Source organism: Pseudoliparis swirei, chromosome 18, assembly GCF_029220125.1.
Source record: "Pseudoliparis swirei isolate HS2019 ecotype Mariana Trench chromosome 18, NWPU_hadal_v1, whole genome shotgun sequence".
NCBI lineage: Eukaryota > Metazoa > Chordata > Actinopteri > Perciformes > Liparidae > Pseudoliparis > Pseudoliparis swirei.
The window spans coordinates 12,285,025-12,302,984 of NC_079405.1; the positions used below are offsets into that span (position 1 = coordinate 12,285,025).

The window sequence follows — 17,960 nt, forward strand, 5'->3', positions numbered from 1 at the left end:
AAACCTAAAGGCATGAAACAAAAAAACTATTGGCATATTTCTTTGAAGGCATTTATTTAAAATGTATTCATGATTTCCCAGAACCATTAAGCTTTAACAGTTGGTGAGAACTGTAGTCATATTTGAATTTCATAGTCATCTACTATTAATATTACTATAAATGAAAGTGAATCGAATGACGCTGAAATCATAACTGTCAACCTGCCATTTCACCACGGTGTGCAGCAGGAGGCAATTAGTTAAATCTTCTACAACTCAGTCAAATATCCGTATATTGCGATTTTCGAGACAAAAGGACAGATATGGGGGACAGGGCAGAGCGGGTGAGGGTTTGCGTGAGTTCAGTGGCCCTCTGGTGTGTCTGAGATTCGGTCCGACTCTGATCTTGAGGTTTATTTAAGCTGAATTCCGTGGGCTCATCAGGACCGGGTTACAAAAATCCTCCTATAGAACTAGAAAGAATGTGCAGTGCATACAGTTCTGCATAAGGCACAAAGGCATGTCTTTTGAGGTGGGGGCAGGCATCAAAAGACATGGCAGAAGAGGGATTTCTTTAGAGGCTGGGGGCAAAGAAGGTATTTTGGAGCTCCATTCAATGCCAGGGAGAGGAGGGGGAGGCGTACCGTTTTGTGGTAAAGGGTGCATTTCCAGGGGATGTTCAACCTTCAAATGTGTGCAGTAAACCACCCACACCTCCTCCCTTGTTATCGGGAGTTACTTACTCTCTGTTATTCTCTTCTAAACCTGTAGGGCTACAATTAGATGTTATCTCTGCATGCCTTTTATTTAGAGAATAAATCCAACACTTCACTTTAAGTCCCAATGGTTAGCATTTCTAAGCAGTATAAACAAATTCAGTAAATGGTTTGTAACGCACTAAAAAGTGAATGTATTTGTCAATGGATATAACTCCCCCGGGCACGCAGCAAGTGGAGGCTGCGTATAAACAGATTAAGAATGACTGAATAGTAAAGACACAATATAAGAATATAAAATGTATTAGAGAATTTATAACCATGGAACAATATTCTCCACAAGTTAACAATGAAATGTCTTTATATCGGCTAACAACTAAATTATAGTTAAAATGTATATGCATTGCTTAGAAATGCTAAATGGGGAATTTGCTGAATTTTACTGAACTGCATTTATGTGATGAATTGTTTTGCATCTCAGCATACTTGATCATGTTTTGGAAATATAGATGTCTTCTGTGTTTTGTTTAAATGCCCCAGCTGATGCATCTCAAGTCAGTTGGTCTGTTTTTGAATATTTGAATCTAAATGCACGTGTAAGAAACTAATATGCTATCTTTACAATTTCACCATTAATTAATGATGATTTCTTATGATAAAGTAAAGTTTTAACTTCACGTTTTAACTCATAAAATCTGACATACATATTAATGTATTATTCACATTTTTTAATGTTTTAAAGAGACATCATAGAAGGAAAAAATGTATATGGTGAAGTAAAAAACTGGTCTTGAGGGTTGAGCAGATTTGATCAGTTCCTGTTGGATGTCAGTCTCTGGTTCTAAGCCATCTCCATGACCTTCTTGATCCAGTCAACATAGACGGAGACACGGATGAAGATGTTGGGCTGCCCCGGGTGTCCACAGCGCCTCATGGGGATGATCACACCCTCAAGTACCCAGCAGTCGCTGTTCGGACACACCAGAGGGCCGCCATAGTCTCTCTGCAGACACACAGGAACAACACTCTGGAGTCATTATTTGTCTCTGTTATGACTGACTGTCACTGCTGAGGCCAGAAAAACATCTTCCAGTCACATACTTGTCCAGTCCTCCTCCATTATCCAAATGGTGAATGTGTTTAATTTATAGGAACATATAAATAGCCCTATGCCCTTTACTTCAAGTGATTTTCATCATCAAAAGATGTTCTTGAAGTATTAATTCTCACCAAATACCGTTATACTTGTTTATTGAAATTAATAGTTTCGACATTCTGGGGAACTCGCATATTGGCTTTCCTACTGAGAGTTAGATGAGAAGAATGATAGGCTACCACTAAAGCTACACCCAGCAGCCGGTTAGCTAAAAGTGGGGAAACCAGGTAGAATGGTGGTAAAAAAACAAAAACAAGATAAAATGTTTTAATTAGTTAGCCATACAGGTTTTAGTAGGTAGATTGTGTATCCTTTAGACAAAACCCAGCTAGCTGTGCTAACTGGCTACTGGCTCTAGCTTCATATTCAGCAGAAAGTGGTATTGATCTTCTCATCGAACTCTCAACAAGTAAACGATTGAGTTTTATCCCCAAAATGTCGGACTATTCCTTTTCTTGTTAAGACATATACCATATTATGATTTACAATGCATCTCTTCTGGAACCTAATACATGCAGAAAGGCATACATAAAACATGTCCTTCCTTATCTTGTGTTGTTATTTGCTTTTGGTTTGTTTATCTATTTATTTGTTCCTTTCACCCTTTCTTTCTTGTCTTTTTTTCATTTCTTGTCCTTCCTCAACAGTATCTTGAGTTTTGGTGTTTACAGTTAAAGTGAATTGAATCTGCCGATTTGTAAATATATATAAATGAATACAAATAATCCAAATTGGATAATAAAGCTCTAATACTGTGAACACTTTTCATGGACACCTACCTCACAGGTGCCCACCCCACCCTGGAAAGAGCTGGTGCACATCTCATTCTCTCGAACACGACCTCTAAAGTATTTGTTGCATTCTTTGTTACTGAGAACTGGCATGTAGGCCACATTAAGGACAGTCTCATCTCCAGTCCCTTGAAAACCAACGAGAAGGAGGAATGAGTTAGCAGCCAATATGTTTAGGGACATCGAGAAAAGAGAAAAGGAAGGTGGACAGATGTTGAATGGTTCTGGAAACAGCCATGCCATCTGTTGCTCAATGGGCTGAACAGTTCTCTCATTTAGGTGCAACATTACTTCAAGGGCAGAAACAAGATGCCTGTTCTCAGGAAGTAATCTATTATCATTTACTGCAATTGAAGCAATTATAGTTGCATGAAGCACCACTTGTAGTCAGTGTCATGTCATCATTTTTCCAAAGGATTATACTTGCCTCTAGTCTCACCCCATCCTGCGATCTCACAAGTAGTCCCCTCAGCTACGATGTAGCGCTCAGGAGGGAGGCAGATCTGAGAGATACGCTCATTGAACTGTGCCGGGCTACAGAAAGAAGAGAGAGGCAGAGGGACATTATTATGTGTGTGTGCATGCATGCATGTGTGTGTGTGTGTTTGTTTGTGTGTGTGCTGGAGGGCTCTTGAAAGTACACACGATTCCAGTTGAAGCATGACCAGCTGAGACTCTGAGGGTCCGCAGACGATCTTGGTCAGAGGGATAGTTTGCACGTCAGGCTCTCCTTCTTGAGGATCACGATACAGTGTTCCCATCATGGCCGAGTATCCGGGCAGGTCCACGTAGCTGTGTACAAAGGCAGACAAACAAAATGCAACACTTTTTATTTCATGCTTCTAATTCTACAAGGGGACTGGATCTATTTTTAAAAAGCTGATCCATAAATGCTGTGCAAGAGACATTTTCAAACAAGTCTGCAGTCATGCTAGCAGCTCTGTGAGGCTGCAGTGAGGCACAGAAGGGCTGGGAGCTAAATGCTAATATGTTCACAATGACAATGCTAACAGCCTGCTTTACTCCACAAACTGTTAAATAAACAAGCTTTACCAGGAGGAGAAACACTGCTTGGTGCTGATCACCCATCTGGGGTTGACCAGGGATCCTCCACAGAAATGGTTTCCTTTCCTGCACACAAGAGGTCAGAGGTCACATAAAGCACAGCAGAGTGTATTTTACATTTCCACGGTGGGCTCAAACACCGTCAGCTTGCAGACTCACCTGTCTCTGAGGCTCACTGTCCACGGCGAGTTCCCAGGAATCCCGCCCACGATACGCATCCTCGACCTCTCGATGCGGTCCTCTCTCTTGCCGCACTCACTGAACTCTACTTTCTCTGTGTTCACAAAAGAGTGACGTATTATCGGGGAAAAAAACAGACAACAAGGCGTGTTGCAAAATATTGTTTCAAATTCTTTCAGAAACTAACCCACTGGTTCAGTCATGGACATTTTCTCTCCAGCTGTTTAAAAACAACCAGACACAGATGAATCGTTAAAGTCAGAAGACAGAAGCTCGGTTTGAGAGGTCAGCACACAGTGCATCAAGCTACTCGAGGATGTTGAAATACACTAAAAAAGCAGCGTTTTGTACCACACTGTTTGATGGCGCAGTAGTCAAACTCAGTTTTGGGGTCGGTGGTGTAGCACCAGGGTCCGTGCTGGTCCCCATCTGGGTTACGACAGTAGTTCTCTGTCAGGTTGGCCTCAGGATGCATCCTTGGGTTTATCCTGGGCAATCATATAGATTGAGAGTTATAAAAACTACTATATATACTAACTTGTATACATTATTCACTAAATACTAGTCCTGATGGAACTTTGTAATCTCTATAAAAATAATCAACATATTGAACTGTTGTAAAAAGCCACTGCTGATTACGAGTTAACAAAAAGAGTGATACACACTTCATTTTATTCTGTGATGTTTTCCTGCAGCTGTTTCACCAACATCAATAATTAGTTTGGATTTTTCTATCCGTGAGTTGCTCCCTCATTTCCGTGCTATGCATTTTGGATTTTGGACACAGCATTAACTCCATGTTAATGCTGTGTCCAAGCAGGACCCATTGCATTCTTTGTTTAGAGTCATAGATGTCATAGGCATCTGTTTTTGTAAGACTTAAACGGTCGCCGTACCTGGTCCGGTGAGGTGTGTTGACGTTCCATTTCTGGCAGGTGATCCCCTTACGAGTTTTGCGCACGATTCCTCTGTAGTTATTTCCATTTTCATGATAGCAATCTGAAAAAAATATTATTATGAAACTTTCCTTGATGAATTATTGCACACAAAATGAAAAAAAGAAAGAAAAAGGACTACAACGGTGAAACTCTCTCATTCTCACGCAGGATCATAGCTACCATTGAGGTTATATTCTACATATTTCTGGGGGGAATCTGGAGCTTTTAGTAACACTGAGGGAGTTACATTAGAAAACTTGGTGGGCATTATTTACACTGATCATGTACAATACAATATATAAATGAATAAATAGATCCCGATCCAGATATTCTTGGGTTACATTGGAGAAAACCTGGACTCATGACCTCAGTGGTTAAAGCCCTGCATGTCTCATGCAAATATCCACACAGTCTTGGGGCCTTTATAACATCATCTTTATCATTACATTTGACAGTAAGCTTAAACTGAATGAATTTTGTTGCTAAAATCAGAATAAGAAATCATACCTTCAGCCTCTATGTCGTCTGCACAGCGTTTGATCTGTAAGCAGAGAGCAGTCCTCATCTCTGGCACAGATGTGAAGCACCACGGAGCCTCCGAGCCATCTGGGTTACGACAGTAGTTCTCCTCCAAACCTCTGGATGAGACGTTGCACACAGTCAAACGGTTTGTTTTAGGTTTTGTTCTGCCATAGACAACTTACACACAGCACATTGAATACATATAATCTATTAAATATCAGACACAACTAACAAACAAAGTTAGAAAGTATATAAAACAAAGTATATTTTAGAAGGTTTCTTCCATTTTTCCCCCGTGAAAGGGTTGTTTGGGAGTTTTTCCTGATCCGATTTGAGGTTCTGGGACAGGGATGTCTCTGTGTACAGATTGTAAAGCCCTCTGAGGCAAATTTTAATTGACTACTACTACACCCATATTGATCTCTGAAGCGCTCAAACACCTGTAATAAACTGGTATTGGGCCATTTAGACATTATAAACATGACTTGCTGCAAGATATTGAGCGCTTTAACATTTAACCATTGTAGTAGTAGGAGTTTTCCTGATCCGATGTGAGGTCATCGGACAGGGATGTCGTGTGTGATTGTAAAGCAAGGTCAAGGGACTACAGATGCAAATTAGCTGCAGCAACAATCTAGTACAGTCCATCAAATGGTGATATTTATGTTTAACTGTACATGGTCCCTTTTAAATAAAGATATTAAAACATTAAATCAATTTTTTTTAAATGACCACATTACAAATAAGGTGAATATTCACTTCACATCCACATCGCCACTCAGTGCACTCAAAAAAACGATTCAAGCCCTTCTTAGAGGTGACACATTTAAATATTGTTTGATACATTTAAAAAATCAATTACAAAACGAAGATATTTATTTTGAATGGGTGTAACACAAAATGTATGAATACTTTCATTTATTAGATTTATTTAGGTTACACTCACAAAAACGATTCAAGCCCTTCTTCGAGGTGACACATTTAAATATTGTTTGATACATTTAAATAAATCAATTACAAAAATAGATATTTATATTTAATGGGTGGAACACAAAATGTATGAATTATTTCATTTATTAGATTTATTTAGGTTAGATGGTGTGCATATCAACTCAAAATAAATGTGTTTAATTGAGGACTACCCTTTGCGCATGCGCCAGCTGAAAATGAGTTGTTTACAAGGTGAAGACACTTTCAGGGCTGTACAGTGGTGTAGTGGCTTGCACCGTCGCCTCAAAGCCAGAGGTCCGTGGGTTCAATTCCCAGTCGGGGCATTCCTTCTGTGTGGAGTTTGCATATTTTCTTAGTTAGTTTATATTTTGAGTTGGACAAACACAAATTAATTTAATTTAATGAATATCGTTATTTTATTTTAGATGTATTTGATACAAATGAGTTGGACTAACTTAATTACATTGTATTGCACTGATGTGCTAAATTTGAGTTGGAGTTGCATATAATTATTGGATGGAAAACCTGCCAACAATTTAATTGAGTTCATCCAATGAGTCATTTCTTTGAGTGTGTGGTACCGGCTCCTTAACCTGTAGTTGCTGACCATTTATCATCTACTGTCTACTGTCAGCGGGGAAATACGATTGCAAGAAATGTCACTGTAATTGCATCTTGACACTAAAACATTCATGTGTGAAGCAAATAGAGCAAATAGAGCACTTTCAAACGAAGTGCAGAAAATAACCCTAAAGTACTCCATCATGCCGAATGTGAAACTTCTTCTTACTTGCATTCGTATGTGTTTGGGTAGAAGGGATGCTCATGAGGTTGTTGGGCATCCCACCGCTGACAGGGGATACCTGATGTTGTCTCGTTGACTTTACCGCGGTAATCCTCCCCGCGGCTGCGGAAGCAGTTAGTCGTGAAGCTGGAGCGCTGCCGTTTCTCCACCCGCACCTCAGCTGGAGGAAAAGAGCAAATTGAAGAGGAAATAAACGAGTTATAAAGGTCACTTCTGGGTTGCACAGAGGTGAAGTTAGAAGGATGAGACTGGTTTGTGAACAGAAAGTATAATTATTTTTTGTCTATCTTTCTCTTTTCCAGTACATTCAATGTGATGACAGAATGACCTACAAACTACAGATTAAGTGTTTACCTGAAAGCGTTTAAGTGAAATTATTCAAGCCCTTCACTGAGGGTGTATGTGCAGAGACACTGAAGGCTGTTTTTAAAGCCACCTGCTCAAGGTGGAGCGTTTCTATGTGCTTACAGATGTGTAGACGGAGTTTGTGACATCACAGCTTGCCAATCATTGAAAGCCATCATGTTTCAATATGTAATTTACACAAGTGTGATGTGGAAACTTGACGTCTGCTTTTGAAACAATTATCATTTGCATATTCCTATTATAAATAATAGATGCTGTTTATTAAGGTAGACTCGTGATAATTACACATTATTATTCCAAGTAGAGTATTTATCTGTCTGTTCATATGTCTTGAGGAGATCTTTAATTAATCTGATTCCAAAATCTTCTTTTCAATGAACATCAATACTGGATAAAAATCGACCAACTTTTCTGTTGAAAGTTTGAAAAGTTTAAATAAATATATATCTTTTGCTTAGATTTCTGAAATGTCAATATCTTGATGTAAAGATCAATGATTTATTTATTCCCTAGCAGGTCATTTTTAAAACCAGGAAATTATTTGCCAGACTTAAAGTAAGGAAACCTACATATCAGCTTCTTCTTTGTTTGTCTGTTGCAGATACTATTATAATATTAAATATTGAATAAATGCACTGGATGAAAGAAAAAGATTGAACTTAAATATGAATTATTTCTCTAAACACAAAATAAAAAAACGGATCAATGTGATTTTTTAAAATGATCTTTTTGTTAATCTATGATGGGAATGAGAATTGATTTGGAGCAGTGTTTATATTTTTGACTACGTTGCCTGCACCACTAGATGGTGCTATCTTATAGATGTTGCCCCAGTGAACTCTGTCCTCAGTGGAAACGCCAACACTGCCAGTGTCATCTTACACAACTTGTTTTGAAATTCTGGAAAAAACATCAATGCCCTGGTTGGGTTTATTTATTTATTCATCTTCTGAAGTTAAAGTTTAGCATGTGATTGCTTTGGCATATAATTTATTACACTGCACATGTATCCCAAACGGCTAAATAGTTAGAATCAGACCAGAGGAAAGAATAAGTCTAAAAAGGATTCATTTAGAATGTATAATTGTATATTAAACAAACCACGTAGTAAAAGTACAAAATACCTTTCACATTTTATTATACCTTTAAAGTTTATGAAGGACTCCCACTAATCCTAATGGAAACTAAAGTATATACCACAATAAATACTTATAAAAACAAATAACCTAATTGTTAGTTTAAAACATTGTATATAATCTTTAATTAATCTAAAATCCTGTTGGAAAATGAAGGGCTTGAATCTTTGACAAATTTTAGCCGCATTTACTCTTAAATCAAAATGAATCATTGTTAAATGTCACAAAATTCGGGAAGTAATTTGCACAAGCATCAAAACGGTAATTTTTCTAAATTTAATTACAGCGACTTAATGAGACTCTCTAATTTAACTGTGTCTCCTAACACAGCAGGAATCAACTTAATTTAGTTCATGTCTCCTCGATTTTGCCAGAGGAAACTAATGGAAACAACAAAACAGAAGAAACAACAACACTTTACATTTAGATCTTATTTCCGTATTATTTTATATAAATCTTACTCTCTCAATTAATTAATTAATTAATCATTTGATCACAAAATGTTGATAAATGCCTTTTATGGAGAGAAAAAAAAGCTGAAATTGATTCTTCTTCTTTTCATCGACTAACCAATGAATCAGCTAATCGTTCATCTTTAATCTTATCATGAGCATTTCTAATCAAGTTGTTATGTTTCAAAAAGCAACATCTTACTGCACTTGCTGATCTCACAGTTCTCCCTCTCCACCTCAGTGTCTGTAGTGTAACACCATGGCACCGGGGAGGCGTCGGGGTTACGGCAGTAGTTGTCATCTAAACTCTTATCAGGGTATCTGAAAAGTACAGAAATATTATTTTTGTCCACAATAATAAAACAAACGACTGAAACGGTTTAGAACACACCAAGTTATATGATCAATTAATTGGGAAAAGTAGTGATGAATACTGAGTACTTTTCAGGCTGGTAGATGTGTTGGTGAGGGTACTGCTGGTCCCATCTCTGACATTCTCTGCCAGTCACAGTGTGGTCAACCTGCCCTCGGTAGTCCTCTCCATTACATGTGATACACACCTCTGAAAACCAAGGTCAGAGTTGTGACCGAGAAATACAACATCACCCACTCAGAAACATTTTACAGGTTCCATAGTATCCAAATACTTCCTTTTAAAGGAACTGATATAATTGTTATTTGTTAGGAAGGTGTTGTAAGAATGTTATTCTGTGCTAATTATGGGAGAATAGTGTTCTATTGGTGCACTTTGAATTACAGCCTTCTTTTACCAAAATAATCATCTTTTAGTCAGTGTGCAACCACCAGCAGATCAGCTGACTATGCAAACAACGTGAAATTCGATTGTCTGTGTCGCTGTAAATTACAGGAAAACATATTCATCATCAAGGGAGTTAAGCATTTAGTGAATATTTCCTTGGGTTTGAATGGATTTGTGTGCTCTAATTTATTAAGAAATAAACTCTAAATATAATAAATTCTACACAACGATGCAACACAACCCCAGCTTTCTTTAAAAACTAAACTGAATGAATAAAAAAATATGTGTACTTTTTCAGAGTATTGTTTTTATTTCCTTTTTTGTGTTTTCTTTTGTTTTTGAGACCCACAAATGAGGACTTCCCTAGCACACTTTGTATCCAGCATGTATGGAAATGTGTTGGCGGTACCATCTTTGCACTGCGGGATGTTGCAGCTTTCATAGCGGTGCTCCGGGTCGGTGGTGTAGCACCAGGGGCCGATGCGATCCCCGTCTGGATTCCTGCAGTAGTTCAACTCCAGACCGTTGGTAGCTGTGGGAGTCCACCTGACGGGAACAGGTGGGAGAGTTTCACGGTGAGTGACCGACTGCTTCAGTCAGCATACAGTGCAGTCACAAATGTTATAGTGTCATATTTGTTTATTTTTTATATTGGAAATGTCACATGTTTAAGTGTGGACTCGCATCTTTGATTTGAAGGTGTTAACATTCACAAACGTAAAGCTTTATCAATTTATCTTTTGGCCAGGTGGCAGCAAAAAAATTCCATCATAAGCTAAAAACACGCAATGATATACCAAAGCATCTGCCACCTGCTATTGGAAACATGGAAGATAAGAGTATAATATTTGGGCCTAAAAAACTAAACAATGCTCTAAAAGACCAACATCCACCTGGACTCAAGGTTGAACTGATTAGATTTTGGTAATCAAGATCACTGTGACCTCATAAAACTCGTCTTTGGCCATAACTCAAGAATGTAAATGCTAATTACAACACTTTCATACAAATGTCTCTTCGAATAAAATGATGAATTGATGAATTGATGTAAACTACAACACAACTGGTTGGTGGAGGCATACTGGTGGTAATTCAAAGCTTAATAAGCAAGATAATTAACATTTAAACTGTTAAAAACATAGTATAAAACATGTATTGTTTGTTTGATGATTATCTTTACAAAGGCTATGAGTCCTTCACTGTTCACCCAGTATGGATGTTGATGTCAGTTGAGCTCATAATCGTCCTGCCACTTTCAACCCGATGTGCCTGATAACGCTGCGTCAGAGACAGGAGCCTCTACTCAGATCCATCAGAGGAACGTCTCACCTGTGATCATGAGGAAACTTGGACCACCACTGTTGGCAGGTGAGATCGCTCCTTGTGGTGAAGACTTTCCCTCTGTAGTCTTCTCCTTTACCCACGATGCACTGTCTGACATAGACTTCAGAATAGAAATGCACCAATCAAACAACTCCAGCATTGATCCGTCACATTGATCTCTGTTAGGTCACACATTGAGTCTTACCTTTCTTCTCGTAAAGGTCACAGTTCACGTTCCTCTTCACCTCTGCGTTGCTCCCGTCACCCACCCAGGGCAGATGTTTACAGGAAACATTTGGACGCGTCTCGTAGTTGAATGCTCTGATGTTGAGAAATATTGAGGGATAGAAACGTACAACAAGGTATATAAATTACAGGGTTTATAATTTTGAAATAAATCCCTTCCTAAATAAAAAAATCTGTTGGGTTGTCAATGTGTAAACCGAAAATTGATTGGACAACGTTCTGGCTTATTACAACAAGGCTGTGTTGACCATCATCTCTGAAAACCCTACATCCTACACTCCGTCATGGAGTGCAACAATGTGGCTCTATGATTATCTTTTATAGATATTGGACAACAAAAGAGCTCTTTATGGCCCAATGAATAAACTACATCAGGCTTTGGCTACACAGACACATGCTAGTATGATCATTCCATTATTGGTTTTGTTTGTTAAATTAATAAACAATAAGTAAAACCCAACATATCACCAGACGTGTCCTTTGATTCACTCCAGGGTGAGCCATCAACAATACAGGTCTAATTATGGGCTTGCTGGAAGAACAAGGTTGCCGAGTAATGCTGACAACCTGCCGTGTTACAGTAGAGGTCGGATACCTGCAGTCCAGAGACTGAGAGCAGCGGGTGGCACAGTCCTCCAGGTTCAGACTCGGTAACAACAGCACTCGAGCTGAGTTCCAGGGGGTGGGAACCAGCTCTCTGCCCTCTGAGCGCTGGAAGTCATTCAGGGGACTTCGGTAGCCTGTTTATGCACAACAGAACAATAAAACTAAATAAAAGGCATCTGGCAGGACTGTATCTCGATCCATTGAGTCCAGGTTTGAATGGGAGTGCAGCTGCTCACGGGTACCAGCTGCAACATTTGGGCACAAGCCTGCATACATATAACCTTTGGACCAAGATGCTGGTTTGTGAGGCCAGAGACCAGAAATAGCATTAAACAGCAACTCAGTACACCACTGGTAACTATCACCACTTATACTCATACGTATGTTACTATTACTAGTATACATTCATGCGGGGCTGAAATGTAACATAATAATCCTACTACTCACAAACAACACAAGATTTAAAATAACTGATTGTGTTTTAGGGATTTGTTTTTGTTGTTTACACACTAGTTTACCAACCCTCACACAGCGATAGTTACTCAACAGGTTCCTCGCTCTAATATATATAAAAAATAATAACGTTAGACTCCTCATAACAACACAGACAATGAAATATCATAGAGTAATTTACAGTAGTGAACTTTAACTGTACATTTTGTCAAGTGCTTTACTTAAATACACATTTTGAGGTAGTACTTCACTGGAGGATTTCTGATTTTGATTAGTTTAAACTTCAACTATGGGAGGAAGATATTGTTCTTTTATATTTTACTACATTTGTCTGAAGTTACTGGTTACAGTTTTTAATGCTCTTTCTTTTCCGTAAAAACAAAAAGTAAATTTAGGAATAAGTGTTCCCTTAGTAAAGGAATAAGTGTGTCTTCAATAAAATGAATACCAAAACATAATATTTAATATTAAAACAATAACAGGGACCCATTTATTGGAGAATGAGTAATTTTTACTTTTTAAACTATACTTTTCAATAAATTCTGCTGATAATTCTCATCAGTTCAGGATAATAAAATGCAGGACTTTTACTTGTAGAGGAATGTTAGCACTTAACTAAAGTAAAATATCGTAATGCTTCCTCCACCACGACAGGAGTTCAGATGTATTACATAATAATCCTGATACTCTCAAAAATATTCAACAACAAATATGGGAAGACTTTTTTGTTTTGTTACAAATTTCTTCATAAACATTTAAACTCTTCATAACAACAAAATGAATACAACACAATTAATATGAGTCATCTATAACTGAAGATATTGAGGATCATAACAGTTTCTTACCAGCAGTCAGTCCGACTGTCAGGAGAATAAAGAGCAGCAACAGTTTCATGGCTTGTGGTCTGCGGACGATAAAGAGTTTGATAACACTGCATGAAAGTCAGAGCGAGATCTCTGAAGTCCTTATTGAGAATTAAACATCCAATCATAGGTCGATCTGACACTGAAAACAACTCCCCCAACAAAAAAAACAGCAGGAAGTTAGAAATCCATGCAGAAAACATACAACATTGACTTGACACCACTCACACTGAGCTCTTACTCAAACAGAGGCCCTAATTCCCCAAACACGGTCGATCAATACTGCGCATCAATCATTAATGACGAGTGGCACATCAGTCCTCGTTCGTGTGCCTCCTTCCACGATACTCAACTAATTTCACTCAAGTTAACTGACGATAAAGCAAATATTTTACTGGGGGAAAACATACAGAAATTGCCTTTATAAAATTGCCGTCAGAACAAACGCAATTCTCTCCTCAAACACTAGACGTCAGTAGAATATTCGTCCAATGTTTTGTTTTTCTCTCCATGTTTTCCGGGGTGTAAGCGTGAAGCTGCAGCCGGTTACAGGCTGGACGGTCCTGCGTGACTTTGCAGGTTACTCGTTGGTTCAGTTCTGGAGGATCTCGGGTAATAAAAGGCGGGTTTATTTCCTCCTCGTGTTTTAGATGAAGTGCTGAGAGCAAGCTCGATATTACCAATCAAATGATCTAACCTGGACTTTGATCAGACTTTTCCGCGAACTCTTCGTTCTAGTCTGAACTGGACACACCGTCAGTCCGTCAGTCAGTTCCCTGCAGCGGACCACAGAGTAAGCAGCGCGATGCAAGTGTGTAACTAGAGAACGGAAGTACACTGTTGTCTGGTGTGTTGATGTCAGCAGCTCAGCTGATGAGCTTTGTTATGATAATGCATTAGTTTGTTGTCAAGTACAGTCTTGGGGTACTTGTAAGTATTTCCGATTAAAATTACTTTAAAGTCTCCTATTGCGCATTCAATAAAGGTGTATGTCCCACTTTAATGTGCTTGTAAACAGCCATAAGCCGATCCCTCCCACCCGGGTCACATACTCTTTGAGGTCCTTCCCTCCGGCAGGAGGCTGCGGTCCATCAAGTGTTTATTAATGTACAGTAGTTGTTAGCAATGCTTTTTATTCATCACAACGATTGGTGGAATGAATGTACTCAACTGTCCAACGTTGAGGTACATTTCATGCTGTTTTAAACAAGTACTCCACTCCATTTATCTGACTGCTTTGCTGATTCAACTCATTCACGTGTATGTAATGTTATAGATTTGAATACCCAGAAGCAAAGAAAGTAATTAAAAACAACTCCACCTTGACCAGCCACACTAGCTGTGATGCTTACTCATCTTTGTATCCAGTTATAATTTAATAATAAAATATGATTCTGAAAAGGATCATTCTGCTTAATGAGTAGTTTTACTTTTACAAGTAATCTGGAGTATATTTGTTATGCTTATAACTTATTATTTTTCTTTACCACAACATACTCATAGTGTGTGTACCATGAACAGTGTGAAGTTAAACGTCTTCTTTTCTTTTCAGGATGTCGGCTGTTCGGATAACAGAGGGGCGCGTGCAGGTGGAGGGCTGCAAAGCGCCGCTGTTCTACAGACAGAGTGAACCTACTGAAGGGGAAGTGAGGATGTCCGTTTTGCTTCTTCACGGCATCCGTTTCTCATCAGAAAACTGGCTCAGCATCGGCACTCTGGAGACTCTGGCCAGAGCAGGATGCCGTGCAGTCGCCATCGACCTGCCAGGTGATTCTGGTGGCCCTGAGTGCCATCACATAAGGAGCGCTGCTTCTGATGCAAAGTAATGCAATGGGTTCCTTAACGGACTCCATGAGCTAATTGTCAGAGTAGCTGGTGCAGCACCAACGGCTGACAGTGTCAGTAAGCTCGCCAAATGAGTGGTCCAACTACAATAAACAACCTCTCTCTCTCTCTCTCTCTCTCTCCAGGACTCGGCCACTCTAAGTCAGCCGAGGCCCCGGCAGCGGTGGGCCAGCTGGCTCCCGCCGGCTTCCTGAAAGAGGTGTGTGAGCAGCTGATCCTGAGCCCGGTGGTGGTGATCAGCCCGTCCCTCAGTGGGATGTACTCCCTGCCCTTCCTCCTCCAGCATCAGGCTCTGATACGAGCCTACATCCCCGTTGCTCCCATCTGCACCGAGAACTTCACAGCAGAGCAGTACCAGAGTGTAAAGGTACAGTCTGTGTGTGAGGTTTGACTTAATACTCCTTTGCACTCTTCATGTCCTCTTTTAAGGATAACTTGAGAGCGTGAATGTCAAACCCCTTTTTCCAGCACAACCTTCTCTCTCTTTGACATGTGGCTGTGAGGAGCAGATCTTCTGTGACTTTCACATTGGCTTTTATCCCACTCCCAACTACTTAAAAAAACTTTTTTCAAATGGCAAACCAAGAGAAGGCGGATTATCCAGGAAGGAGACGTGTTTGTCACTTAAAAGTAGTTCCCTTCCGAATCATTGTCGTAGCGTGGTGGCGGCTTGATGTTCAGTGATTTCGGGAAAATAACCAAGTAGAAAAGCAGTGACATGATTACAAAGTGAGATGTTGATATACAATAACTAAATACATACAGTAATTAAAGCTGATGAAAAGCATGTGGTGAGCGGTAACCTTGACGGCTATAATTACTAGTTACGTTGCAAGGTTGAGATTTTGCATACATTATATAAGCTTTTTAAATATGAATTTGTTTAAATGAGCTCCATCTTGACATTGTACAACCTTTAATTACCTTTTCACATTAGGGCAGCAGTAATTACAATGCGATTATAAAATAAGTAATAGTATGCCGCTCACCTTTATTTGTTTAACCCCTTGAATGTGATGTTGAATGTCATCAGAAGACAAAGGTTTTAATATCTCTGACAAACGGCAACATTCAAAGGTGAGTTTCCTGCAAGTCTCCCAACTTTATGTAAATGCATAACAACATTTTTGGAGAGCCCATTTATTGCAGAACTTTTTTTGTCATGGAGTGTATTTATTTCTATTGTGTGACTTTATTTAAGTCAATGGTATGAATAATTTCTCCGCAGCTGATAAAAGCTAATATTGAGGTCTGCCTGACTAGTCTTTTATACACTTTTATTTATTAGTCACACCAAATGAGAATAAAAAGCTTGCCATCTTTTTATGAGATTTATTTGAATGCTTTTTAATTTTTTTTACTTGAGGTAAAATAGAGGACAAATAGAAAATCCCTTTAGTTATGGATTTGACAAACAAAAGAAACAAACAGATTAAATACAAAGGAGAGAAAGGATTCTGTAAAGTATTCATCAGAAGGATCTCTTACCTTCACGCGTGTTTTTGTGTCCCGTCTCTCCTCCAGGTCCCATCTCTAATCGTTTACGGCGACCAGGACACTCAGCTGGGAGAACTGTCACTGAACAACCTGAGAAATCTGGCCAATCACAGCGTGGTGGTGATGAGAGGAGCGGGTCACCCTTGTTACCTGGACGACCCAGACACTTGGCACAAAGCTCTCACCGACTTCCTAAATACGCTGTGAAATCAGTGGAGATACTCATCAACAACAGTCCGACATAAAGGATTCAGAGGAGCCACACAAAAATACACAATATTAATTCTAGAGAAATTTAGGCCGCAAACGTCAACCTGATTTTGACTTTTTAAATAATACCTGTAAAAAGACTAAGATGTGAAAGAAGAGAAACGAGGCTCAAACTTTTAAATATCCTATTTAGCGTATACGAATAAGAGCGACAGCATAATTTACGGGGTTGGATAACCAGCATATATGACCTTTCAGTGACACCATAGCTCTAATCCCTTTTTGGCAAGAGAACAATTTCATTTTGTATGTTTTTATCTAAACATAATTAACCTAGTGAAAAAATCTGAGTTGGTTATAATCTAGGGCAGAGAGCAGTTTACCCCAGAGTGATTACATCTCCTACAATGTCACTAAAATGGTTATTTATGTCAAAAAATTACAAATGTAAAATTACCAGTTATATTATTAAAAACATGGTTGTGTTTTGTTCTTGTAGGGGTATCTGAAAAAACTAAAGCCCTTTTAGAGGATTTATGCCCTTACAAGTCAATAACTGTCTCCACTACCGTTGACATCTAAATTACGCCCCTGAACATGAATCGTGTTAATAGTCTCGTCTCTTTAACCCTTGTGTTGCCTTAGGGTCATTTTGACCCGAATCAATATTACACCCTCCCCCCGCCTTTGGGTCATTTTGACCCGATTCAATGTTTCACCCTCCTGTTACCTTTATATTTACTAACATATTTTACCCTTTGGGTTCAATTTGACGCCAGCAATTAAAACCTCCAGAAAATTATTAGAATTAATATTGTTTTCCAAGTTTAAGTGTGAGGCACTTTATGTTTGTTTGTTGACTACCGAAAGAACACCGACATTAAACATTGAATGGGGTCAAATTAATCCTAAGGAGGGTGTAATATTGATTCGGGTCAAAATGACCCTAAGGCAACACAAGGGTTAAGAAAGCCAATAAGTGTTTTTTTCGAGATTTTTAACTTTTCCTTTTATATCATGAAATCCAACTAACTTGTGTATACAAATAAAGGTGCAATCAAATATTTATACATAGATTTTATATTTTCAATGTAGCCGGA

General features: G+C 38.9%; 2 protein-coding genes across 7 annotated transcripts; one reads left to right on the forward strand and one right to left on the reverse strand.

Moving 5' to 3' along the window:
• Nucleotides 1-1,408: 1,408 nt before the first annotated feature.
• On the reverse strand, nt 1,409-13,436 carry mst1 (macrophage stimulating 1). 2 transcript variants are annotated; one of them, XM_056436378.1, is made up of 18 exons: nt 13,291-13,435; nt 11,982-12,126; nt 11,346-11,461; nt 11,147-11,261; nt 10,227-10,363; nt 9,499-9,619; nt 9,260-9,378; nt 7,089-7,263; nt 5,333-5,463; nt 4,784-4,886; nt 4,239-4,375; nt 4,075-4,107; nt 3,867-3,981; nt 3,696-3,773; nt 3,288-3,434; nt 3,070-3,176; nt 2,631-2,770; nt 1,409-1,698 (listed from the first exon to the last, which is right to left on the reverse strand). In XM_056436378.1, the coding sequence occupies exons 1-18, from the start codon at nt 13,337-13,339 to the stop codon at nt 1,537-1,539; spliced, it is 2,130 nt and encodes a 709-aa protein (XP_056292353.1). In that variant the 5' UTR covers nt 13,340-13,435; the 3' UTR covers nt 1,409-1,536. The 2 variants fall into 2 exon arrangements, with proteins under 2 accessions (XP_056292353.1, XP_056292354.1); XM_056436379.1 differs by lacking the exon at nt 4,075-4,107 and having other exon boundaries at nt 13,291-13,436.
• A 284-nt stretch (nt 13,437-13,720) lies between these two features.
• On the forward strand, nt 13,721-17,772 carry abhd14b (abhydrolase domain containing 14B). Of its 5 annotated transcripts, none has more exons than XM_056436381.1 (4): nt 13,721-13,930; nt 14,861-15,075; nt 15,279-15,520; nt 16,678-17,772. In XM_056436381.1, exons 1-4 carry the CDS (start codon nt 13,800-13,802, stop codon nt 16,855-16,857), a joined length of 768 nt encoding a protein of 255 aa, XP_056292356.1. In that variant the 5' UTR covers nt 13,721-13,799; the 3' UTR covers nt 16,858-17,772. The 5 variants fall into 5 exon arrangements, with proteins under 5 accessions (XP_056292356.1, XP_056292358.1, XP_056292357.1 ...); XM_056436383.1 differs by having other exon boundaries at nt 13,844-14,119; XM_056436382.1 differs by having other exon boundaries at nt 13,845-14,101.
• The last annotated feature ends 188 nt before the right edge of the window (nt 17,773-17,960 follow it).